Here is a 24626-nt window from a genome sequence, read left to right on the forward strand (position 1 = left end):
CAGAACCCCCACCTGTTCTCCAGAACAGTTCTCCTGTGTATCCGGGGAGGTGGACTGTATTCCCCACGCCTGGCGGTGTGACGGCTACCCAGAGTGTGACGACAGCAGCGACGAGGGAGACTGTCCCGTCTGTTCAGATTCAGAGTTTCAGTGTGACTCCAGACAGTGTGTTGACCTCAGCCTCCGCTGCAACGGAGAGGTCAACTGTCAGGATCGCTCAGACGAGAACAAATGTGAAGGTAAGACAGGAACACACACAGAGAGACACATCTCACACACACAGAGAGACACATCTCACACACAGAGAGAGGGAGAGACCTCTCACACACAGAGATACATCTCACACACAGAGAGAGGGAGAGACCTCTCACACACAGAGAGAGGGAGAGACACATCTCTCACACACACACAGAGAGGGAGAGACACATCTCTCACACACACAGAGAGGGAGAGACACATCTCTCACACACACAGAGAGAGGGAGAGACACATCTCTCACACACACAGAGAGAGGGAGAGACACATCTCTCACACACACAGAGAGGGAGAGACACATCTCTCACACACACAGAGAGGGAGAGACACATCTCTCACACACACAGAGAGAGGGAGAGACGCATCTCTCACACACACAGAGAGAGGGAGAGACACATCTCTCACACACACAGAGAGAGGGAGAGACACATCTCTCACACACACAGAGAGAGGGAGAGACACATCTCTCACACACACAGAGAGAGGGAGAGACACATCTCTCACACACACACAGAGAGGGAGAGACGCATCTCACACACACACACACAGAGAGAGGGAGAGACGCATCTCTCACACACACACAGAGAGGGAGAGACACATCTCTCACACACAGAGAGAGGGAGAGACACATCTCACACACACACAGAGGGAGAGACACATCTCACACACACACACAGAGAGAGGGAGAGACACATCTCACACACACAGAGAGACACATCTCACACACACAGAGAGACACATCTCACACACACAGAGAGACACATCTCACACACACAGAGAGACACATCTCACACACACAGAGAGACACATCTCACACACACAGAGAGACACATCTCACACACACAGAGAGAGGGAGAGACACATCTCTCACACACACACACAGAGAGAGGGAGAGACACATCTCTCACACAGAGGGAGAGACACATCTCACACACACACAGAGAGGGAGAGACACATCTCTCACACACACAGAGAGGGAGAGACACATCTCTCACACACACAGAGAGAGGGAGAGACACATCTCACACACACATAGAGAGGGAGAGACACATCTCACACACACAGAGAGAGGGAGAGACACATCTCACACACACACACAGAGGGAGAGACACATCTCTCACACACACAGAGAGAGGGAGAGACACATCTCACACACACAGAGAGAGAGGGAGAGACACATCTCACACAGAGAGACACATCTCACATCTTATTGAACCTGGTTTAACCTGGTTTAACCCTCTCCATTCTAATGTAGATTACTGCTGAACCTGGTTTAACCTGGTTTAACCCTCTCCAGTCTAATGTAGATTACTGCTGAACCTGGTTTAACCTGGTTTAACCTGGTTTAACCCTCTCCAGTCTAATGTAGATTACTGCTGAACCTGGTTTAACCTGGTTTAACCTGGTTTAACCCTCTCCAGTCTAATGTAGATTACTGCTGAACCTGGTTTAACCTGGTTTAACCCTCTCAGTCTAATGTAGATTACTGCTGAACCTGGTTTAACCCTCTCAGTCTAATGTAGATTACTGCTGAACCTGGTTTAACCTGGTTTAACCCTCTCAGTCTAATGTAGATTACTGCTGAACCTGGTTTAACCCTCTCAGTCTAATGTAGATTACTGCTGAACCTGGTTTAACCCTCTCCAGTCTAATGTAGATTACTGCTGAACCTGGTTTAACCCTCTCAGTCTAATGTAGATTACTGCTGAACCTGGTTTAACCCTCTCAGTCTAATGTAGATTACTGCTGAACCTGGTATAACCTGGTTTAACCCTCTCAGTCTAATGTAGATTACTGCTGAACCTGGTTTAACCTGGTTTAACCCTCTCAGTCTAATGTAGATTACTGCTGAACCTGGTTTAACCTGGTTTAACCCTCTCCAGTCTAATGTAGATTACTTCTGAACCTGGTTTAACCCTCTCAGTCTAATGTAGATTACTGCTGAACCTGGTTTAACCCTCTCAGTCTAATGTAGATTACTGCTGAACCTGGTTTAACCTGGTTTAATTTACCGTGGTTTAACCCTCTCAGTCTAATGTAGATTACTGCTGAACCTGGTTTAACCTGGTTTAACCCTCTCCAGTCTAATGTAGATTACTGCTGAACCTGGTTTAACCTGGTTTAACCTGGTTTAACCCTCTCCAGTCTAATGTAGATTACTGCTGAACCTGGTTTAACCTGGTTTAACCTGGTTTAACCCTCTCCAGTCTAATGTAGATTACTGCTGAACCTGGTTTAACCCTCTCCAGTCTAATGTAGATTAGTGCTGAACCTGGTTTAACCTGGTTTAACCTGGTTTAACCCTCTCCAGTCTAATGTAGATTACTGCTGAACCTGGTTTAACCCTCTCCAGTCTAATGTAGATTACTGCTGAACCTGGTTTAACCCTCTCCAGTCTAATGTAGATTACTGCTGAACCTGGTTTAACCTGGTTTAACCTGGTTTAACCCTCTCCATTCTAATGTAGATTACTGCTGAACCTGGTTTAACCCTCTCCAGTCTAATGTAGATTACTGCTGAACCTGGTTTAACCTGGTTTAATTTAACCGGGTTTAACCCTCTCCAGTCTAATGTAGATTACTGCTGAACCTGGTTTAACCCTCTCCATTCTAATGTAGATTACTGCTGAACCTGGTTTAACCTGGTTTAACCCTCTCCATTCTAATGTAGATTACTGCTGAACCTGGTTTAACCTGGTTTAACCCTCTCCAGTCTAATGTAGATTACTGCTGAACCTGGTTTAACCTGGTTTAACCCTCTCCAGTCTAATGTAGATTACTGCTGAACCTGGTTTAACCTGGTTTAACCCTCTCCAGTCTAATGTAGATTACTGCTGAACCTGGTTTAACCTGGTTTAACCTGGTTTAACCCTCTCCAGTCTAATGTAGATTACTGCTGAACCTGGTTTAACCTGGTTTAACCTGGTTTAACCCTCTCCAGTCTAATGTAGATTACTGCTGAACCTGGTTTAACCCTCTCCAGTCTAATGTAGATTACTGCTGAACCTGGAACCTCTCCCTGGATTTTAACCTGGTTTAATCCTGGTTTAACTGGTTTAACCTCTCCAGTCTAATGTAGATTACTGCTGAACCTGGTTTAACCCTCTCCAGTCTAATGTAGATTACTGCTGAACCTGGTTTAACCCTCTCCAGTCTAATGTAGATTACTGCTGAACCTGGTTTAACCTGGTTTAACCTGGTTTAACCCTCTCCATTCTAATGTAGATTACTGCTGAACCTGGTTTAACCCTCTCCAGTCTAATGTAGATTACTGCTGAACCTGGTTTAACCTGGTTTAATTTAACCGGGTTTAACCCTCTCCAGTCTAATGTAGATTACTGCTGAACCTGGTTTAACCCTCTCCATTCTAATGTAGATTACTGCTGAACCTGGTTTAACCTGGTTTAACCCTCTCCATTCTAATGTAGATTACTGCTGAACCTGGTTTAACCTGGTTTAACCCTCTCCAGTCTAATGTAGATTACTGCTGAACCTGGTTTAACCTGGTTTAAACCTGGTTTAATTTAGCGTGGTTTAACCCTCTCCAGTCTAATGTAGATTACTGCTGAACCTGGTTTAACCTGGTTTAACCCTCTCCATTCTAATGTAGATTACTGCTGAACCTGGTTTAACCCTCTCCAGTCTAATGTAGATTACTGCTGAACCTGGTTTAACCCTCTCCATTCTAATGTAGATTACTGCTGAACCTGGTTTAACCTGGTTTAATTTACCGTGGTTTAACCCTCTCCATTCTAATGTAGATTACTGCTGAACCTGGTTTAACCTGGTTTAATTTAGCGTGGTTTAACCCTCTCCAGTGCGCTGCTCTCCGGACCACTTCAGCTGTTCTAGCGGTCAGTGTGTGGGGAAACATCAGTTTAACCCTGGTTTAACCCTGGTTTTAACCTGGTTTAACCCTCTCCAGTGCGCTGCTCTCCGGACCACTTCAGCTGTTCTAGCGGTCAGTGTGTGGGGAAACATCAGAAGTGCGACCACTCTACAGACTGCTCTGACAACTCGGACGAGATGGGCTGCTGTAAGTCTGTTATCTGATCCTAGGACAGTTTCTCTCACGAGAGAGTGTTTTCTATAGTGTGTCCTCATGACAGATCTGATCCTAGGACAGTTTATCTCACGAGAGAGTGTTTTCTATAGTGTGTCCTCATGACAGATCTGATCCTAGACCAGTTTATCTATAGTGTGAAGAATGTGTTCCAACTACCTGGCTAAAACATAGTATTTCACCTGCTGGCTCTCTCAACTAAACATGGAATAATGTCCTTCTAGTAAGCTCCTCCTCTGCCCCCAGACCCGACAGAAGAGCCGTCCTCCCAGCCCACCAACACCATCGGCTCCATTGTGGGGGTTGTCATGGCGCTGTTTGTGGTGGGCGCCATCTACTTGGTGTGCCAGCGGGTGCTCTGTCCCCAGATGAAGGATGACAGGGAGACTGTAACCAATGACTTGGTGGTCCACGGCCCTTCTGTTTCTCTGGGTTATGTACCTCACCCTGCCTCTCTGTCCGGGTCTCTGCCAGGTAGGACCGCTCGCCACGCCACACAGACAGATGGATCCTAGAGAGATCACCATCTATAGCTACAATCTGCATGTGACCAATACAATTTGATGAGACACCCCAGTCCAAACCCCATGACCCCAGTCCAAACCTTATGACCCCCAGTCCAAACCCAGTCCAAACCTCATGACCCCCAGTCCAAACCCCATGACCCCCAGTCCAAACCTCATGACCCCCAGTCCAAACCTCATGACCCCCAGTCCAAACCCAGTCCAAACCTCATGACCCCAGTCCAAACCTCATGACCCCCAGTCCAAACCTCATGACCCCCAGTCCAAACCTCATGACCCCCAGTCCAAACCTCATGACCCCCAGTCCAAACCTCATGACCCCCAGTCCAAACCTCATGACCCCCAGTCCAAACCTCATGACCCCCAGTCCAAACCCAGTCTAAACCTCATGACCCCCAGTCTAAACCTCATGACCCCCAGTCCAAACCCAGTCCAAACCTCATGACCCCCAGTCCAAACCCAGTCCAAACCTCATGACCCCCAGTCCAAACCTCATGACCCCCAGTCCAAACCTCATGACCCCCAGTCCAAACCTCATGACCCCAGTCTAAACCTCATGACCCCCAGTCCAAACCCAGTCTAAACCTCATGACCCCCAGTCTAAACCTCATGACCCCCAGTCTAAACCTCATGACCCCAGTCTAAACCTCATGATCCCCAGTCTAAACCTCATGATCCCCAGTCCAAACCTCATGACCCCCAGTCCAAACCCAGTCCAAACCTCATGACCCCAGTCTAAACCTCATGACCCCAGTCTAAACCTCATGACCCCCAGTCCAAACCTCATGACCCCAGTCCAAACCTCATGACCCCAGTCCAAACCTCATGACCCCAGTCCAAACCTCATGACCCCAGTCCAAACCTCATGACCCCAGTCCAAACCTCATGACCCCAGTCCAAACCTCATGACCCCAGTCCAAACCTCATGACCCCCAGTCCAAACCCAGTCCAAACCTCATGACCCCCAGTCTAAACCTCATGACCCCCAGTCCAAACCCAGTCTAAACCTCATGACCCCAGTCTAAACCTCATGACCCCCAGTCTAAACCTCATGACCCCCAGTCTAAACCTCATGATCCCCAGTCTAAACCTCATGACCCCCAGTCCAAACCCAGTCCAAACCTCATGACCCCCAGTCCAAACCTCATGACCCCCAGTCCAAACCTCATGACCCCCAGTCCAAACCTCATGACCCCCAGTCTAAACCTCATGACCCCCAGTCCAAACCCAGTCTAAACCTCATGACCCCCAGTCTAAACCTCATGACCCCCAGTCCAAACCCAGTCTAAACCTCATGACCCCCAGTCTAAACCTCATGACCCCCAGTCTAAACCTCATGACCCCAGTCTAAACCTCATGACCCCCAGTCTAAACCTCATGATCCCCAGTCTAAACCTCATGATCCCCAGTCCAAACCTCATGACCCCCAGTCCAAACCCAGTCCAAACCTCATGACCCCCAGTCTAAACCTCATGACCCCCAGTCTAAACCTCATGACCCCAGTCCAAACCTCATGACCCCAGTCCAAACCTCATGACCCCAGTCCAAACCTCATGACCCCAGTCCGAACCTCATGACCCCAGTCCGAACCTCATGACCCCAGTCCGAACCTCATGACCCCAGTCCGAACCTCATGACCCCAGTCCGAACCTCACGACCCCCAGTCCGAACCTCACGACCCCCAGGCCGAACCTCACGACCCCCAGGCCGAACCTCACGACCCCCAGTCCGAACCTCACGACCCCCAGTCCGAACCTGTTTACTGTTATATGAGAAATACTTGATTGTCTTTGTCTTGTTGACTCCTGCTACTTTGTTGTTGTTGACTCCTGATACTTTGTTGTTGTTGACTCCTGCTACTTTGTCTTGTTGACTCCTGCTACTTTGTTGTTGTTGACTCCTGCTACTTTGTTGTTGTTGACTCCTGCTACTTTGTCTTGTTGACTCCTGCTACTTTGTTGTTGTTGACTCCTGCTACTTTGTTGTTGTTGACTCCTGCTACTTTGTCTTGTTGACTCCTGCTACTTTGTGTTGTTGACTCCTGCTACGTTGTTGTTGTTGACTCCTGCTACGTTGTTGTTATTGACTCCTGCTACGTTGTTGTTGTTGACTCCTGCTACTTTGTTGTTGTTGACTCCTGCTACGTTGTTGTTGTTGACTCCTGCTACGTTGTTGTTATTGACTCCTGCTACATTGTCTTGTTGACTCCTGCTACTTTGTCTTGTTGACTCCTGCTACTTTGTTGTTGTTGACTCCTGCTACTTTGTTGTTGTTGACTCCTGTTACTTTGTCTTGTTGACTCCTGCTACTTTGTCGTTGTTGACTCCTGCTACTTTGTCTTGTTGACTCCTGCTACTTTGTTGTTGTTGACTCCTGCTACTTTGTCTTGTTGACTCCTGCTACTTTGTTGTTGTTGACTCCTGCTACTTTGTCTTGTTGACTCCTGCTACTTTGTTGTTGTTGACTCCTGCTACTTTGTCTTGTTGACTCCTGCTACTTTGTTGTTGTTGACTCCTGCTACTTTGTCTTGTTGACTCCTGCTACTTTGTTGTTGTTGACTCCTGCTACTTTGTCTTGTTGACTCCTGCTACTTTGTTCTTGTTGACTCCTGCTACGTTGTTGTTATTGACTCCTGATACTTTGTTCTTGTTGACTCCTGCTACTTTGTTCTTGTTGACTTCTGCTACTTTGTTGTTGTTGACTCCTGATACTTTGTTCTTGTTGACTCCTGCTACATTGTCTTGTTGACTCCTGCTACGTTGTTGTTATTGACTCCTGCTACGTTGTTGTTATTGACTCCTGCTACATTGTCTTGTTGACTCCTGCTACTTTGTTGTTGTTGACTCCTGCTACTTTGTTGTTGTTGACTCTTTCTACTTTGTGTTGTCTTCAGGTATGTCCAGGGGGAAGTCTGTGATTGGTTCGTTGAGCATCATGGGCGGGTCCAGTGGCCCCCCTTACGACCGCGCCCACGTAACTGGAGCCTCCTCCTCAAGCTCCTCCTCCACCAAGGGCACTTACTTCCCCCCGGTACGACACACACACACACACACACACACACACACACACACATACACACACACCTTACAGACACACACACACACACACACACACACACACACACACACACACCTTACAGACACCTTAGACACACACACACACACCTTACAGACACACACACACACACCTTACAGACACCTTACAGACACACACACACCTTACAGACACCTTACAGACACACACACACCTTACAGACACCTTACAGACACACACACACACACCTTACAGACACACACACACACACACCTTACACACACCTTACAGACACACACACACACACACACACACACACACCTTACAGACACCTTACAGACACACACACACACCTTACAGACACCTTACAGACACCTTACAGACACACACACACCTTACAGACACCTTACAGACACCTTACAGACACCTTACAGACACACACACACACACACACACACACCTTACAGACACACACACACACACACACACCTTACAGACACCTTACAGACACACACACACCTTACAGACACCTTACAGACACACACACACACACACACCTTACAGACACCTTACAGACACACACACACACACACAGACACCTTACAGACACACACACACACACACACACCTTACAGACACACACACACACACACACACACCTTACAGACACCTTAGACACACACACACACCTTACAGACACCTTACAGACACACACACACACACACACACACACCTTACAGACACCTTACAGACACACACACACACACACACACACACACACACACCTTACAGACACACACATACACACACACCTTACAGACACCTTACAGACACACACACACCTTACAGACACACACACACACACACCTTACAGACACACACACACCTTACAGACACCTTACACACACACACACACCTTACAGACAACTTACAGACACACACACCTTACAGACACACACACACACACACCTTACAGACACCTTACAGACACACACACACACACACACACCTTACAGACACCTTAGACACACACACACACACCTTACAGACACCTTAGACACACACACACACACCTTACAGACACCTTAGACACACACACACACACACCTTACAGACACCTTAGACACACACACACACACACACCTTACAGACACCTTACACACACACACACACACACACCTTACAGACACCTTACAGACACACACACACACACACACACCTTACAGACACACACACACCTTACAGACACCTTACAGACACGCACACACACACACACACACCTTACAGACACCTTACAGACACACACACACCTTACAGACACCTTACAGACACACACACACACACACCTTACAGACACCTTACAGACACACACACACACAGTTATGTTACCTCATTAGGGGCCCGTTCAGCACGACTAGTTCAGTTATGTTACCCCTCATTAGGGGCGGGTTCAGCACGACTAGTTCAGTTATGTTACCCCTCATTAGGGGAGCGTTCAGCACGACTAGTTCAGTTATGTTACCCCTCATTAGGGGCGGGTTCAGCACGACTAGTTAGGTTATGTTACCTCATTAGGGGAGCGTTCAGCACGACTAGTTCAGTTATGTTACCCCTCATTAGGGGCGGGTTCAGCACGACTAGTTAGGTTATGTTACCTCATTAGGGGAGCGTTCAGCACGACTAGTTCAGTTATGTTACCTCATTAGGGGAGCGTTCAGCACGACTAGTTCAGTTATGTTACCCCTCATTAGGGGCGGGTTCAGCACGACTAGTTAGGTTATGTTACCTCATTAGGGGAGCGTTCAGCACGACTAGTTCAGTTATGTTACCCCTCATTAGGGGCGGGTTCAGCACGACTAGTTAGGTTATGTTACCTCATTAGGGGAGCGTTCAGCACGACTAGTTCAGTTATGTTCAGCACGAGTAGTTCAGTTATGTTACCTCATTAGGGGAGCGTTCAGCACGACTAGTTCAGTTATGTTACCTCATTAGGGGGCGCGTTCAGTTATGTTACCTCATTAGGGGGCGGGTTCAGCACGACTAGTTCAGTTATGTTACCCCTCATTAGGGGAGTGTTCAGCACGACTAGTTCAGTTATGTTACCTCATTAGGGGAGCGTTCAGCACGACTAGTTCAGTTATGTTACCCCTCATTAGGGGCGCGTTCAGCACGACTAGTTCAGTTATGTTACCCCTCATTAGGGGCGGGTTCAGCACGACTAGTTCAGTTATGTTACCTCATTAGGGGAGCGTTCAGCACGACTAGTTCAGTTATGTTACCCCTCATTAGGGGCGGGTTCAGCACGACTAGTTAGGTTATGTTACCTCATTAGGGGAGCGTTCAGCACGACTAGTTCAGTTATGTTACCCCTCATTAGGGGCGGGTTCAGCACGACTAGTTAGGTTATGTTACCTCATTAGGGGAGCGTTCAGCACGACTAGTTCAGTTATGTTCAGCACGAGTAGTTCAGTTATGTTACCTCATTAGGGGAGCGTTCAGCACGACTAGTTCAGTTATGTTACCTCATTAGGGGGCGCGTTCAGTTATGTTACCTCATTAGGGGGCGGGTTCAGCACGACTAGTTCAGTTATGTTACCCCTCATTAGGGGAGTGTTCAGCACGACTAGTTCAGTTATGTTACCTCATTAGGGGCGTGTTCAGCACGACTAGTTCAGTTATGTTACCCCTCATTAGGGGCGGGTTCAGCACGACTAGTTAGGTTATGTTACCTCATTAGGGGAGCGTTCAGCACGACTAGTTCAGTTATGTTACCTCATTAGGGGGCCCGTTCAGCACGACTAGTTCAGTACGACTAGTTCAGTTATGTTACCTCATTAGGGGCAGGTTCAGCACGAGTAGTTCAGTTATGTTACCTAGTTCAGTTATGTTACCTCATTAGGGAGTTCAGTTATGTTACCTCATTAGCACGACTAGTTCAGTTATGTTACCTCATTAGGGGCAGGTTCAGCACGACTAGTTCAGTTATGTTACCTCATTAGGGGGCCCGTTCAGCACGACTAGTTCAGTTATGTTACCTCATTAGGGGGCGGGTTCAGCACGACTAGTTCAGTTATGTTACCTCATTAGGGGCGCGTTCAGCACGACTAGTTCAGTTATGTTACCTCATTAGGGGGCGCGTTCAGCACGACTAGTTCAGTTATGTTACCTCATTAGGGGGCGCGTTCAGCACGACTAGTTCAGTTATGTTACCTCATTAGGGGCCCGTTCAGCACGACTAGTTCAGTTATGTTACCTCATTAGGGGGAGGTTCAGCACGACTAGTTCAGTTATGTTACCTCATTAGGGGAGCGTTCAGCACGACTAGTTCAGTTATGTTACCTCATTAGGGGGCTAGTTCAGGTTCAGAGTTCACGACTAGTTCAGTTATGTTACCTCATTAGGGCGGGTTCAGCACGACTAGTTCAGGTTATGTTACCTCATTAGGGAGCGTTCAGCACGACTAGTTCAGTTATGTTCAGCACGAGTAGTTCAGTTATGTTACCTCATTAGGGGACGTTCAGCACGACTAGTTCAGTTATGTTACCTCATTAGGGGGGTTCAGTTATGTTACCTCATTAGGGCGGGTTCAGCACGACTAGTTCAGTTATGTTACCCCTCATTAGGGAGTGTTCAGCACGACTAGTTCAGTTATGTTACCTCATTAGGGGGCCCGTTCAGCACGACTAGTTCAGTACGACTAGTTCAGTTATGTTACCTCATTAGGGGCAGGTTCAGCACGAGTAGTTCAGTTATGTTACCTCATTAGGGGAGCGTTCAGCACGACTAGTCCAGTTATGTTACCTCATTAGGGGCGTGTTCAGCACGACTAGTTCAGTTATGTTACCTCATTAGGGGGCCCGTTCAGCACGACTAGTTCAGTTATGTTACCTCATTAGGGGGCGGGTTCAGCACGACTAGTTCAGTTATGTTACCTCATTAGGGGCCCGTTCAGCACGACTAGTTCAGTTATGTTACCTCATTAGGGGAGCGTTCAGCACGACTAGTTCAGTTATGTTACCTCATTAGGGGGAGCGTTCAGCACGACTAGTCCACTTATGTTACCTCATTAGGGGGCGCGTTCAGCACGACTAGTTCAGTTATGTTACCTCATTAGGGGGCGGGTTCAGCACGACTAGTTCAGTTATGTTACCTCATTAGGGGGCGCGTTCAGCACGACTAGTTCAGTTATGTTACCTCATTAGGGGAGCGTTCAGCACGACTAGTTCAGTTATGTTACCCCTCATTAGGGGCGGGTTCAGCACGACTAGTTAGGTTATGTTACCTCATTAGGGGAGCGTTCAGCACGACTAGTTCAGTTATGTTCAGCACGAGTAGTTCAGTTATGTTACCTCATTAGGGGAGCGTTCAGCACGACTAGTTCAGTTATGTTACCTCATTAGGGGGCGCGTTCAGTTATGTTACCTCATTAGGGGGCGGGTTCAGCACGACTAGTTCAGTTATGTTACCCCTCATTAGGGGAGTGTTCAGCACGACTAGTTCAGTTATGTTACCTCATTAGGGGGCCCGTTCAGCACGACTAGTTCAGTACGACTAGTTCAGTTATGTTACCTCATTAGGGGCAGGTTCAGCACGAGTAGTTCAGTTATGTTACCTCATTAGGGGAGCGTTCAGCACGACTAGTCCAGTTATGTTACCTCATTAGGGGCGTGTTCAGCACGACTAGTTCAGTTATGTTACCTCATTAGGGGGCCCGTTCAGCACGACTAGTTCAGTTATGTTACCTCATTAGGGGGCGGGTTCAGCACGACTAGTTCAGTTATGTTACCTCATTAGGGGCGCGTTCAGCACGACTAGTTCAGTTATGTTACCTCATTAGGGGGCGCGTTCAGCACGACTAGTTCAGTTATGTTACCTCATTAGGGGGCGCGTTCAGCACGACTAGTTCAGTTATGTTACCTCATTAGGGGCCCGTTCAGCACGACTAGTTCAGTTATGTTACCTCATTAGGGAGCGCCCAGCACGACTAGTTCAGTTATGTTACCTCATTAGGGGGAGCGTTCAGCACGACTAGTCCAGTTATGTTACCTCATTAGGGGGCGCGTTCAGCACGACTAGTTCAGTTATGTTACCTCATTAGGGGGAGCGTTCAGCACGACTAGTCCAGTTATGTTACCTCATTAGGGGGCGCGTTCAGCACGATGCACTGCTGTTACTCTTTATTATCTATCCTGTTTGTCTAGTCACTTTACCTCTACCTACATGTACATATTACCTCAACTATCTGGTACCCCTGCGCGTTGACCCGGTACTGGTACCCCTGCGCGTTGACCCGGTACTGGTACCCCTGCGCGTTGACCCGGTACTGGTACCCCTGCGCGTTGACCCAGTACTGGTACCCCTGCGCGTTGACTCTGTACTGGTACCCCTGCGCGTTGACTCTGTACTGGTACCCCTGCGCGTTGACCCGGTACTGGTACCCCTGCGCGTTGACTCGGTACTGGTACCCCTGCTCGTTGACTCGGTACTGGTACCCCTGCGCGTTGACCCGGTACTGGTACCCCTGCACGTTGACCCGGTACTGGTACCCCGGCGCGTTGACCCGGTACTGGTACCCCGGCGCGTTGACCCGGTACTGGTACCCATGCGCGTTGACTCTGTACTGGTACCCCTGCGCGTTGACCCGGTACTGGTACCCCTGCGCGTTACATTTACATTTACATTTAAGTCATTTAGCAGACGCTCTTATCCAGAGCGACTTACAAATTGGTGCATTCACCTTATGACATCCAGTGGAGCAGCCACTTTACAATAGTGCATCTAAATCTTTAAGGGGGGTGAGAAGGATTACTTTATCCTATCCTAGGTATTCCTTAAAGAGGTGGGGTTTCAGGTGTCTCCGGAAGGTGGTGATTGACTCCGCTGTCCTGGCGTCGTGAGGGAGTTTGTTCCACCATTGGGGGCCAGAGCAGCGAACAGTTTTGACTGGGCTGAGCGGGAACTGTACTTCCTCAGTGGTAGGGAGGCGAGCAGGCCAGAGGTGGATGAACGCAGTGCCCTTGTTTGGGTGTAGGGCCTGATCAGAGCCTGAGGTACTGAGGTGCCGTTCCCTCACAGCTCCGTAGGCAAGCACCATGGTCTTGTAGCGGATGCGAGCTTCAACTGGAAGCCAGTGGAGAGAGCGGAGGAGCGGGGTGACGTGAGAGAACTTGGGAAGGTTGAACACCAGACGGGCTGCGGCGTTCTGGATGAGTTGTAGGGGTTTAATGGCACAGGCAGGGAGCCCAGCCAACAGCGAGTTGCAGTAATCCAGACGGGAGATGACAAGTGCCTGGATTAGGACCTGCGCCGCTTCCTGTGTGAGGCAGGGTCGTACTCTGCGGATGTTGTAGAGCATGAACCTACAGGAACGGGCCACCGCCTTGATGTTAGTTGAGAACGACAGGGTGTTGTCCAGGATCACGCCAAGGTTCTTAGCGCTCTGGGAGGAGGACACAGTGGAGTTGTCAACCGTGATGGCGAGATCATGGAACGGGCAGTCCTTCCCCGGGAGGAAGAGCAGCTCCGTCTTGCCGAGGTTCAGCTTGAGGTGGTGATCCGTCATCCACACTGATATGTCTGCCAGACATGCAGAGATGCGATTCGCCACCTGGTCATCAGAAGGGGGAAAGGAGAAGATTAATTGTGTGTCGTCTGCATAGCAATGATAGGAGAGACCATGTGAGGTTATGACTGAGCCAAGTGACTTGGTGTATAGCGAGAATAGGAGAGGGCCTAGAACAGAGCCCTGGGGGACACCAGTGGTGAGAGCACGTGGTGAGGAGACGGATTCTCGCCACGCCACCTGGTAGGAGCGACCTGTCAGGTAGGACGCAATCCAAGCGTGGGCCGCGCTGGAGATGCCCAACTCTGAGAGGGTGGAGAGGAGGATCTGATGGTTCACAGTATCGAAGGCAGCCGATAGGTCTAGAAGGATGAGAGCAGAGGAGAGAGAGTTAGCTTTAGCAGTGCAGAGCGCCTCCGTGATACAGAGAAGAGCAGTCTCAGTTGAATGACTAGTCTTGAAACCTGACTGATTTGGATCAAGAAGGTCATTCTGAGAGAGATAGCGGGAGAGCTGGCCAAGGACGGCACGTTCAAGGGTTTTGGAGAGAAAAGAAAGAAGGGATACTGGTCTGTAGTTGTTGACATCGGAGGGATCGAGTGTAGGTTTTTTCAGAAGGGGTGCAACTCTCGCTCTCTTGAAGACGGAAGGGACGTAGCCAGCGGTCAGGGATGAGTTGATGAGCGAGGTGAGGTAAGGGAGAAGGTCTCCGGAAATGGTCTGGAGAAGAGAGGAGGGGATAGGGTCAAGCGGGCAGGTTGTTGGGCGGCCGGCCGTCACAAGACTCGAGATTTCATCTGGAGAGAGAGGGGAGAAAGAGGTCAGAGCACAGGGTAGGGCAGTGTGAGCAGAAACAGCGGTGTCGTTTGACTTAGCAACGAGGATCGGATGTCGTCGACCTTCTTTTTCAAAATGGTTGACGAAGTCATCTGCAGAGAGGGAGGCGGGGGGAGGGGAGGAGGATTCAGGAGGGAGGAGAAGGTGGCAAAGAGCTTCCTAGGGTTAGAGGCAGATGCTTGGAATGTAGAGTGGTAGAAAGTGGCTTTAGCAGCAGCGACAGAAGAGGAAAATGTAGAGAGGAGGGAGTGAAAGGATGCCAGGTCCGCAGGGAGGCGAGTTTTCCTCCATTTCCGCTCGGCTGCCCGGTACTGGTACCCCTGCGCGTTGACCCTGTACTGGTACCCCTGCGCGTTGACCGGGTACTAGTACCCCTGCACGTTGACTCTGTACCTGTACGTTGACCCTGTACCGGTACCCATGCGTGTTGACCCTGTACCGGTACCCCTGCGCGTTGACCCTGTACCGGTACCCCTGCGCGTTGACCCTGTACCGGTACCCCTGCGCGTTGACCCGGTACCGGTACCCCTGCGCGTTGACCCGGTACCGGTACCCCTGCGCGTTGACCCGGTACCGGTACCCCTGCGCGTTGACCCGGTACTGGTACCCCTGCGCGTTGACCCGGTACTGGTACCCCTGCGCGTTGACCCGGTACTGGTACCCCTGCGCGTTGACCCGGTACTGGTAACCCTGCGCGTTGACCCGGTACTGGTAACCCTGCGCGTTGACTCTATTTCCTTTATTTATTTAGTAACATTTTAACTGCATTGTGGGAAATAGTTCATAAGTCAACATCTCACTGTAAATTTTACACCTGTTCTATTTGGCGCATGTGATGAATAACGATTTGATTTTGAACTACTATCTCCATGTCCCTCTTTCTCCTCTTCTCTCCTCCTTCTCCTCTTCTCTCCTCCTTCTCCTCTTCTCTCCTACTTCTCCTCTTCTCTCCTCCGTCTCCTCTTCTTTCTCTCCTCTCTGTCTCCTCTCCAGATCCTGAACCCTCCTCCATCTCCTGCGACCGTCAGGTCTCAGTACACCATGGAGTTTGGCTACTCGTCCAACAGCCCGTCAACGCACCGTTCATACAGGTAACCCTCTATCCTCGCCACGGTTGTCTCTCCTCGCCACGGTTGTCTCTCCTCGCCACGGTTGTCTCTCCTCGCCACGGTTGTAACTCTCCCCGCCACGGTTGTCTCTCCTCGCCACGGTTGTCTCTCCTCGCCACGGTTGTAACTCTCCCCGCCACGGTTGTCTCTCCCCGCCACGGTTGTCTCTCCTCGCCACGGTTGTCTCTCCTCGCCACGGTCGTCTCTCCTCGCCACGGTCGTCTCTCCTCGCCACGGTCGTCTCTCCTCGCCACGGTCGTCTCTCCTCGCCACGGTCGTCTCTCCTCGCCACGGTCGTCTCCTCGCCACGGTCGTCTCTCCTCGCCACGGTCGTCTCTCCTCGCCACGGTCGTCTCTCCTCGCCACGGTCGTCTCTCCTCTCCACGGTCGTCTCTCCTCTCCACGGTTGTCTCTCCTCTCCACGGTCGTCTCTCCTCTCCACGGTCGTCTCTCCTCTCCACGGTCGTCTCTCCTCTCCACGGTCGTCTCTCCTCTCCACGGTCGTCTCTCCTCGCCACGGTCGTCTCTCCTCGCCACGGTCGTCTCTCCTCGCCACGGTCGTCTCTCCCCGCCACGGTCGTCTCTCCCCGCCACGGTCGTCTCTCCCCGCCACGGTTGTCTCTCCCCGCCACGGTTGTCTCTCCCCGCCACGGTTGTCTCTCCCCGCCACGGTTGTCTCTCCCCGCCACGGTTGTCTCTCCACGGTCGTCTCTCCTGGTAATATTATAGTAGTAATATAATGGTAATATTATAGTAGTAATATAATGGTAATATTATAGTAGTAATATAATGGTAATATTATAGTAGTATTATAATGGTAATATTATAGTAGTAATATAATGACATATCCAGGAAGACTAGTCAACATATAAAACTACGGGTCTGATCAGTTGCTGTCTGATCAGTTGCTGTCTGGTTCTGACTGGTTCTGTCTGGTTCTGACTGGTTCTGTCTGGTTCTGACTGGTTCTGTCTGGTTCTGACTGGTTCTGTCTGCTTCTGGTTCTGACTGGTTCTGTCTGCTTCTGGTTCTGTCTGCTTCTGGTTCTGACTGGTTCTGACTGCTTCTGGTTCTGTCTGGTTCTGGTTCTGACTGGTTCTGGTTCTGACTGGTTCTGCCCACCGCTGAGCCCGTCTTCTCATAATGTCTGGAGACCCATCTCTTCTTCAAACAGTCAGTCATGTAAATGTGCAACAGGTTGGTAACTTGTGTCTGGAGACTGATCTCTTCTTCTGTCGGGCTAATTAATGTATCTGCTCTCTTTCCTGTCCCCAGTTACCGTCCCTACACCTACAGTCACTTCGCCCCTCCCACAACCCCCTGCTCCACGGACGTCTGCGACAGCGACTACACCCCCGGACGCCGCGCCCCGCCCACCTCCAACTCCGGCGTCGCCAAAGGTTACACCAGCGACCTGAACTACGACTCGGAACCCTTCCCCCCAACCCCCACCCCTCGCAGCCAGTACCTGTCAGCGGAGGAGAACTGTGAGAGCTGCCCCCTCCCCTATACGGAGCGCTCCTACTCTCACCACCTCTACCCCCGCCCCATCACCCTGCACAGACTCCTCCTGAAACCCCTCGCTGTACATAACAATTGTTGATATTGTGTTTCTAAAAGAGGAGGAGGAGGAGAGGAGGCTGCTGAGGGATGTACAGAACATATGAACAGAGAAACAGGAAGCTCGGGGTGGAAGAAAGAGCTCCGGGAACATTTTGTACATTTTAAAAATAGAAAAAAAGCATATCTATATATTTTCTATACAGCGTTTACTGGATACGCCGTAGAGGGTTTGTATTCAAACATTTGTACATTTATTTTTTATTTTTTAAGAAAACGTTTTATTAAAACCATCACAAACATGATAAGTTGCCTTAAATCCAGAAGATACAAACAGTTGTCTGTTTTCACGAGGCTGGAAGAACATTTAAAACACGTAGAGGGAACTATCTGACGCCAAATAACCGTGACAACGCCCGGAACAAGGAGAGGAGAGGCAGGATGACGCCCCCTGGAGGTGAAAGACAGCTACTGCACCAAGGCACTCTGCAGCCTGGGCAGCCGTTTTGTAGTGGATCAGTGATCCCCATAGTAACCAGTCAGCTGGTTTCCATAGTAACAGAAAATAAGGTGTACTGAGTGATTTTTCCAGGACTTCCTGTCTGCCTATATTGCTTCAACTAGGTACTACATATTATACAAGCTCCTTATTCATCTAACGGGGTACATAAAGAACCTCTGACCCGACCCAGGGCCCCTCGTCACTACCACAACACTCCTGACCCGACCCAGGGCCCCTCGTCACTACCACAACACTCCTGACCCGACCCAGGGCCCCTCGTCACTACCACAACACTCCTGACCCGACCCAGGGCCCCTCGTCACTACCACAACACTCCTGACCCGACCCGGGGCCCCTCGTCACTACCACAACACTCCTGACCCGACCCGGGGCCCCTCGTCACTACCACAACACTCCTGACCCGACCCGGGGCCCCTCGTCACTACCACAACACTCCTGACCCGACCCGGGGCCCCTCGTCACTACTACAACACTCCTGACCCGACCCGGGGCCCCTCGTCACTACCACAACACTCCTGACCCGACCCAGGGCGTCACTACTACAACACTCCTGACAACACTCCTGACCCGACCCAGGGCCCCTCGTCACTACTACAACACTCCTGACCCGACCCGGGGCCCTCGTCACTACTACAACACTCCTGACCCGACCCGGGGCCCCTCGTCACTACCACAACACTCCTGACCCGACCCGGGCCCCTCGTCACTACCACAACACTCCTGACCACCCGGGCCCCTCGTCACTACCACAACACTCCTGACCCGACCCATAGGTCCAGGAAGGGGTGGGGTACAGAGGTCGAGGTCAGGGTTCACAGAAGGTCAGAAAGACAACGTCATCACGCTGTCTGTTGTGTGATGGGGAAACCGATTCATGAGGTTATTACTGCACAATATTCAACCAAAATCTATGTTCTGTCATTTGAGGTTATTTTATATTTTTCTGTAAGTTTTTGTTTTAATTAAATGCCAGACTGCAACTGAAGATTATCTTTACCCAGAACACATCTGTTACTGAGGGGGGTCATGTATCCTGTCAGGATGAGAGACCCAGAACACATCTGGTACTGGGGGGGGTCATGTATCCTGTCAGGATGAGAGACCCAGAACACATCTGGTACTGGGGGGTCATTTATCCTGTCAGGATGAGAGACCCAGAACACATCTGGTACTGGGGGGGGGGTCATGTATCCTGTCAGGATGAGAGACCCAGAACACATCTGGTACTGGGGGGGTCATGTATCCTGTCAGGATGAGAGACCCAGAACACATCTGTTACTGAGGGGGGGGTCATCTATCTTACGCTGTAGCCTACCTTCTGAGGTCTACCTCTGTTTCACCTGTATTCTCTCTGCCTCCAAGGGAAACTTCTCCTCCATCTTCCCCGAGGGAAACTTCTCCATCTCCCCCCCGAGGGAAACTTCTCCTCCATCTTCCCCGAGGGAAACTTCTCCTCCATCTCCCCAAGGGAAACTTCTCCATCTTCCCAGAGGGAAATCTCCATCTCCCAAGGGAAACTCTCCATCTTCCCAGAGGGAAACTTCTCCTCCATCTCCCCCTGAGGGAAACTTCTCCTCCATCTCCCCCCGAGGGAAACTTCTCCTCCATCCATCTCCCCCCGAGGGAAACTTCTCTCCATCTTCCCCCGAGGGAAACTTCTCCTCCATCTTCCCCCGAGGGAAACTTCTCCATCTTCCCCGAGGGAAACTTCTCCATCTTCCCCGAGGGAAACTTCTCCTCCATCTTCCCCCGAGGGAAACTTCTCCTCCATCTTCCCCCGAGGGAAACTTCTCCTCCATCTCCCCCCGAGGGAAACTTCTCCTCCATCTTCCCCGAGGGAAACTTCTCCTCCCATCTTCCCCCGAGGGAAACTTCTCCTCCATCTTCCCCCGAGGGAAACTTCTCCTCCATCTTCCCCCCGAGGGAAACTTCTCCTCCATCTTCCCCCCCGAGGGAAACTTCTCCTCCATCTTCCCCGAGGGAAACTTCTCCTCCATCTTCCCCCCCGAGGGAAACTTCTCCTCCATCTTCCCCCGAGGGAAACTTCTCCTCCATCTTCCCCGAGGGAAACTTCTCCATCTTCCCCGAGGGAAACTTCTCCTCCATCTTCCCCGAGGGAAACTTCTCCTCCATCTCCCCCTGAGGGAAACTTCTCCATCTCCCCCCCGAGGGAAACTTCTCCTCCATCTTCCCCCGAGGGAAACTTCCATCCTCCATCTTCTTCTCCTCCATCTTCCCCCGAGGGAAACTTCTCCTCCATCTTCCCCCGAGGAAACTTCTCCTCCATCTTCCCCCCGAGGGAAACTTCTCCTCCATCTTCCCCGAGGGAAACTTCTCCTCCATCTCCCCCCGAGGGAAACTTCTCCTCCATCTTCCCCTGAGGGAAACTTCTCCTCCATCTCCCCCCGAGGGAAACTTCTCCTCCATCTTCCCCCGAGGGAAACTTCTCCTCCATCTTCCCCCGAGGGAAACTTCTCCTCCATCTTCCCCCGAGGGAAACTTCTCCTCCATCTTCCCCCCGAGGAAACTTCTCCTCCATCTTCTTCTCCATCTTCCCCGAGGGAAACTTCTCCTCCATCTTCCCCCGGGGGAAACTTCTCCATCTTCCCCCCCGAGGGAAACTTCTCCACAGAGGACTAGTTATTGTACCTGATCAGTTCTTCGAATCATTTAGTTGGTTTTTAAATATTTTTGTACCACATAGTGTATATTATCGTATTTATAAGCTATAAAGAATAACATTGTATATCTATTCATTGAATTCTTGCAGTACTTTGTCATTCCGTCTTTCAATATATGCCTCATTTTATTTTTCTACGATGTGTCGGACAGTCCAAACGCACGGCGACAATCTTAGACAATATCAACAATCCTTTCGTAATGTCCTGTCTGTCTCGTTCTCTGTCCCGTCTCTGTCCCGTCTGTCCTGTCTGTCTCCTCTGTCCTGTCTGTCTCCTCTGTCCTGTCTGTCTCCTCTGTCCTGTCTGTCTCCTCTGTCCTGTCTGTCTCTGTCCTGTCTGTCTCTGTCCTGTCTGTCTCCTCTGTCTCTGTCCTGTCTGTCTCTGTCCTGTCTGTCTCTGTCCTGTCTGTCTCCTCTGTCCTGTCTGTCTCCTCTGTCTCTGTCCTGTCTGTCTCCTCTGTCCTGTCTGTCCTGTCTGTCTCCTCTGTCTCTGTCCTGTCTGTCTCCTCTGTCTCTGTCCTGTCTGTCTCCTCTGTCCTGTCTGTCTCCTCTGTCCTGTCTGTCTCCTCTGTCCTGTCTGTCTCCTCTGTCCTGTCTGTCTCCTCTGTCCTGTCTGTCTCCTCTGTCCTGTCTGTCTCTGTCCTGTCTGTCCTGTCTGTCTCTGTCTGTCCTCTGTCTCTGTCTCCTCTGTCTCTGTCCTGTCTGTCTCCTCTGTCCTGTCTGTCTCCTCTGTTCTGTCTGTCTCTCTGTTCTCTGTCCTGTCTGTCTCCCTCTGTCTTTGTCCTGTCTGTCTCCTCTGTCCCGTCTGTCTCTGTCCTGTCTCAAACTGAAAGACTGTCGGGGGGAAAAGGGATCCTTGTTTAAACTGGGTTGGTCTTTTCTCTCCCTGTTTATCCAATCAGGGCTGTGGGACATTTCAGACTGAAACTGAGGACGAGATAAAGCTGTCATCCTCTCAGAACATTCACACATACCTCAAAACGTCCGTCTTCAGAACATTCACACATACCTCAAAACGTCCATCTTTGTCTTTTTGTTGTCCAATGGGCAGGCCAACTTTCAATATAGACTGGAAGGACAGTGCAGGGTCCTGGTTCTCTCGATCTTCTCTGCTACTTCTGTTACAGCTATGTATCTTGATCAAAATGGCCGTCTTCTATCCAGACCCAGACACACTGGTGGTTGTGGAGAGGGAGGATTTGATGTCAGAGGTTCCTGATGTACACACTGGTGGTTGTGGAGAGGGAGGATATGATGTTAGAGGTTCCTGATGTAAACATGGTGGTTGTGGAGAGGGAGGATATGATGTCAGAGGTTCCTGATGTACACATGGTGGTTGTGGAGAGCGAGGATATGATGTCAGAGGTTCCTGATGTAAACATGGTGGTTGTGGAGAGGGAGGATATGATGTCAGAGGTTCCTGATGTACACATGGTGGTTGTGGAGAGGGAGGATATGATGTCAGAGGTTCCTGATGTACACATGGTGGTTGTGGAGAGGGAGGATATGATGTCAGAGGTTCCTGATGTACACATGGTGGTTGTGGAGAGGGAGGATATGATGTCAGAGGTTCCTGATGTACACATGGTGGTTGTGGAGAGGGAGGATATGATGTCAGAGGTTCCTGATGTACACATGGTGGTTGTGGAGAGCGAGGATATGATGTCAGAGGTTCCTGATGTACACATGGTGGTTGTGGAGAGGGAGGATATGATGTCAGAGGCCTGTCCTGGGACGTTACATTGATAACAGAGGTCTTCTGGTCTCTGGTCTACCAGCATCGGTCTCTGATGGTAGAGATGTCTGGGTCGGCCTGTCCTGGGACGTTACATTGATAAGAGGTCTTCTGGTCTACCAGCATCGGTCTCTGATGGTAGCTGCTTTTCCAAAATGCCTGTTGAGTGGACGACTGTTGGTGAGAGAAAGGAAGTGGAGTAGCTTGATTTAACACTTGTGTTGGTTAGAAGGTTAAAATAAGTTGCTGTTCTGACGTTAGATGCTTGTTGTTATCGATGCCCTCCCAAACGGCACCCTATTCCCCATATAGAGCACTACTGTTGACCAGGGCCCTATAGCACCCTATTCCCTATATAGCCCACTACATTTGACCAGGGCCCTAAAGGAGTGCAGGATATAGGGAATAGGGTGCCATTTGGGGCCCTATATAACATGTTTCTGGAGCTCTGAACATAAAGATGAGGAACACAGCAGAAGTTTATTGGCAGTTTGAACATTTGATCATTCATCCATGTTGATACCCATGGTGCTTTGCAAGGATGTATACAGCTCAACCAACATTTGGTTAGTCAGAATGATTATTTTAATTTCCACTCCAGTTCTTCTCCGTTGATTTGCTTTCCATGTAAACCAGGGTGTAATGGATGTGTACAGCCCATTCAATACTACAAGAAGCTGTTGGAACAAAATTTAAATGTGGATTGTTTTGTTTTGTTTTTAAATAAAATGAATGAACTTTCATCTTGAACGTTGTCCATTCACATTTTGTTCTGTCCATTATCACTCAACCCTCTAATCTCTGTCCATTATCACTCAACCCTCTAATCTCTGTCCATTATCACTCAACCATTACCTCTAATCTCTGGCCATTATCACTCAACCATTCCCTCTAATCTCTGTCCATTATCACTCAACCATTCCCTCTAATCTCTGTCCATTATCACTCAACCCTCTAATCTCTGGCTATCACTCACCTCTACTCTCTCTCTAACCATTCCTCTCTCTCTCTACCTCCCTCTCTCTCTCTCTACTCATCTCTCTCTAACCTCTGCCTCTCTACTCTCTACCTCCTCCATCTCTCTCTCTCTACCCCTCTCTCTCTACTCTCTACCTCTCTACCCTCTCTCTCTCTATCTCTCTCTACCTCTCTACTCTACCTCTCTACCTCCCTCTCTCTCTCTCTACCTCCTCTCTCTCTCTACCTCCCTCTCTCTCTCTCTCTCTACCTCCCTCTCTACCTCCTCTCTCTCTCTCTCTCTCTACCTCCCTCTCTCTCTCTCTCTCTCTCTCTACCTCCCTCTCTCTCTCTACCTCCTCTCTCTCTACCTCCTCTCTCTCTCTCTCTCTCTCTCTACCTCCTCTCTCTCTCTCTCTCTCTACCTCCTCTCTCTACCTCCTCTCTCTCTCTCTCTCTACCTTCTCTCTCTACCTCCTCTCTCTCTCTCTCTACCTCCTCTCTCTCTCTCTACCTCCTCTCTCTCTCTCTCTACCTCCTCTCTCTCTCTCTACCTTCTCTCTCTCTACCTCCTCTCTCTCTCTCTCTACCTCCTCTCTCTCTCTACCTCTACCTCTCTCTCTCCTCTCTACCTCCTCTCTCTCGCTCGCTCTACTCTCCTCTCTCGCTCGCTCTACCTCCTCTCTCTCTCTCCTCTCTCGCTCGCTCTACCTCTCTCTCGCTCTACCCTCCTCTCTCTCTCGCTCGCTCTCCTCCTCTCCTCTCTCGCTCGCTCTACCTCCTCTCCTC

At 50.1% G+C, this 24626-nt stretch overlaps 1 protein-coding gene and 1 long non-coding RNA gene across 2 annotated transcripts; both read left to right on the forward strand.

The window, feature by feature from the left end:
* Positions 1-11: 11 nt before the first annotated feature.
* Positions 12-17985, forward strand: LOC135571281 (low-density lipoprotein receptor-related protein 6-like). The gene is made up of 6 exons (XM_065017064.1): positions 12-239; positions 4073-4290; positions 4564-4791; positions 7735-7871; positions 16267-16364; positions 17658-17985. The coding sequence occupies exons 2-6, from the start codon at positions 4281-4283 to the stop codon at positions 17983-17985; spliced, it is 801 nt and encodes a 266-aa protein (XP_064873136.1). The 5' UTR covers positions 12-239; positions 4073-4280.
* A 3935-nt stretch (positions 17986-21920) lies between these two features.
* LOC135571278 (uncharacterized) lies at positions 21921-22701 on the forward strand. Its single transcript, XR_010463702.1, has 2 exons — positions 21921-22356; positions 22409-22701. It is a non-coding gene; the product is annotated as an uncharacterized LOC135571278 (long non-coding RNA).
* The last annotated feature ends 1925 nt before the right edge of the window (positions 22702-24626 follow it).

The sequence above is a fragment of the Oncorhynchus nerka genome, unplaced genomic scaffold (assembly GCF_034236695.1).
Source record: "Oncorhynchus nerka isolate Pitt River unplaced genomic scaffold, Oner_Uvic_2.0 unplaced_scaffold_311, whole genome shotgun sequence".
NCBI classification, from domain to species: domain Eukaryota; kingdom Metazoa; phylum Chordata; class Actinopteri; order Salmoniformes; family Salmonidae; genus Oncorhynchus; species Oncorhynchus nerka.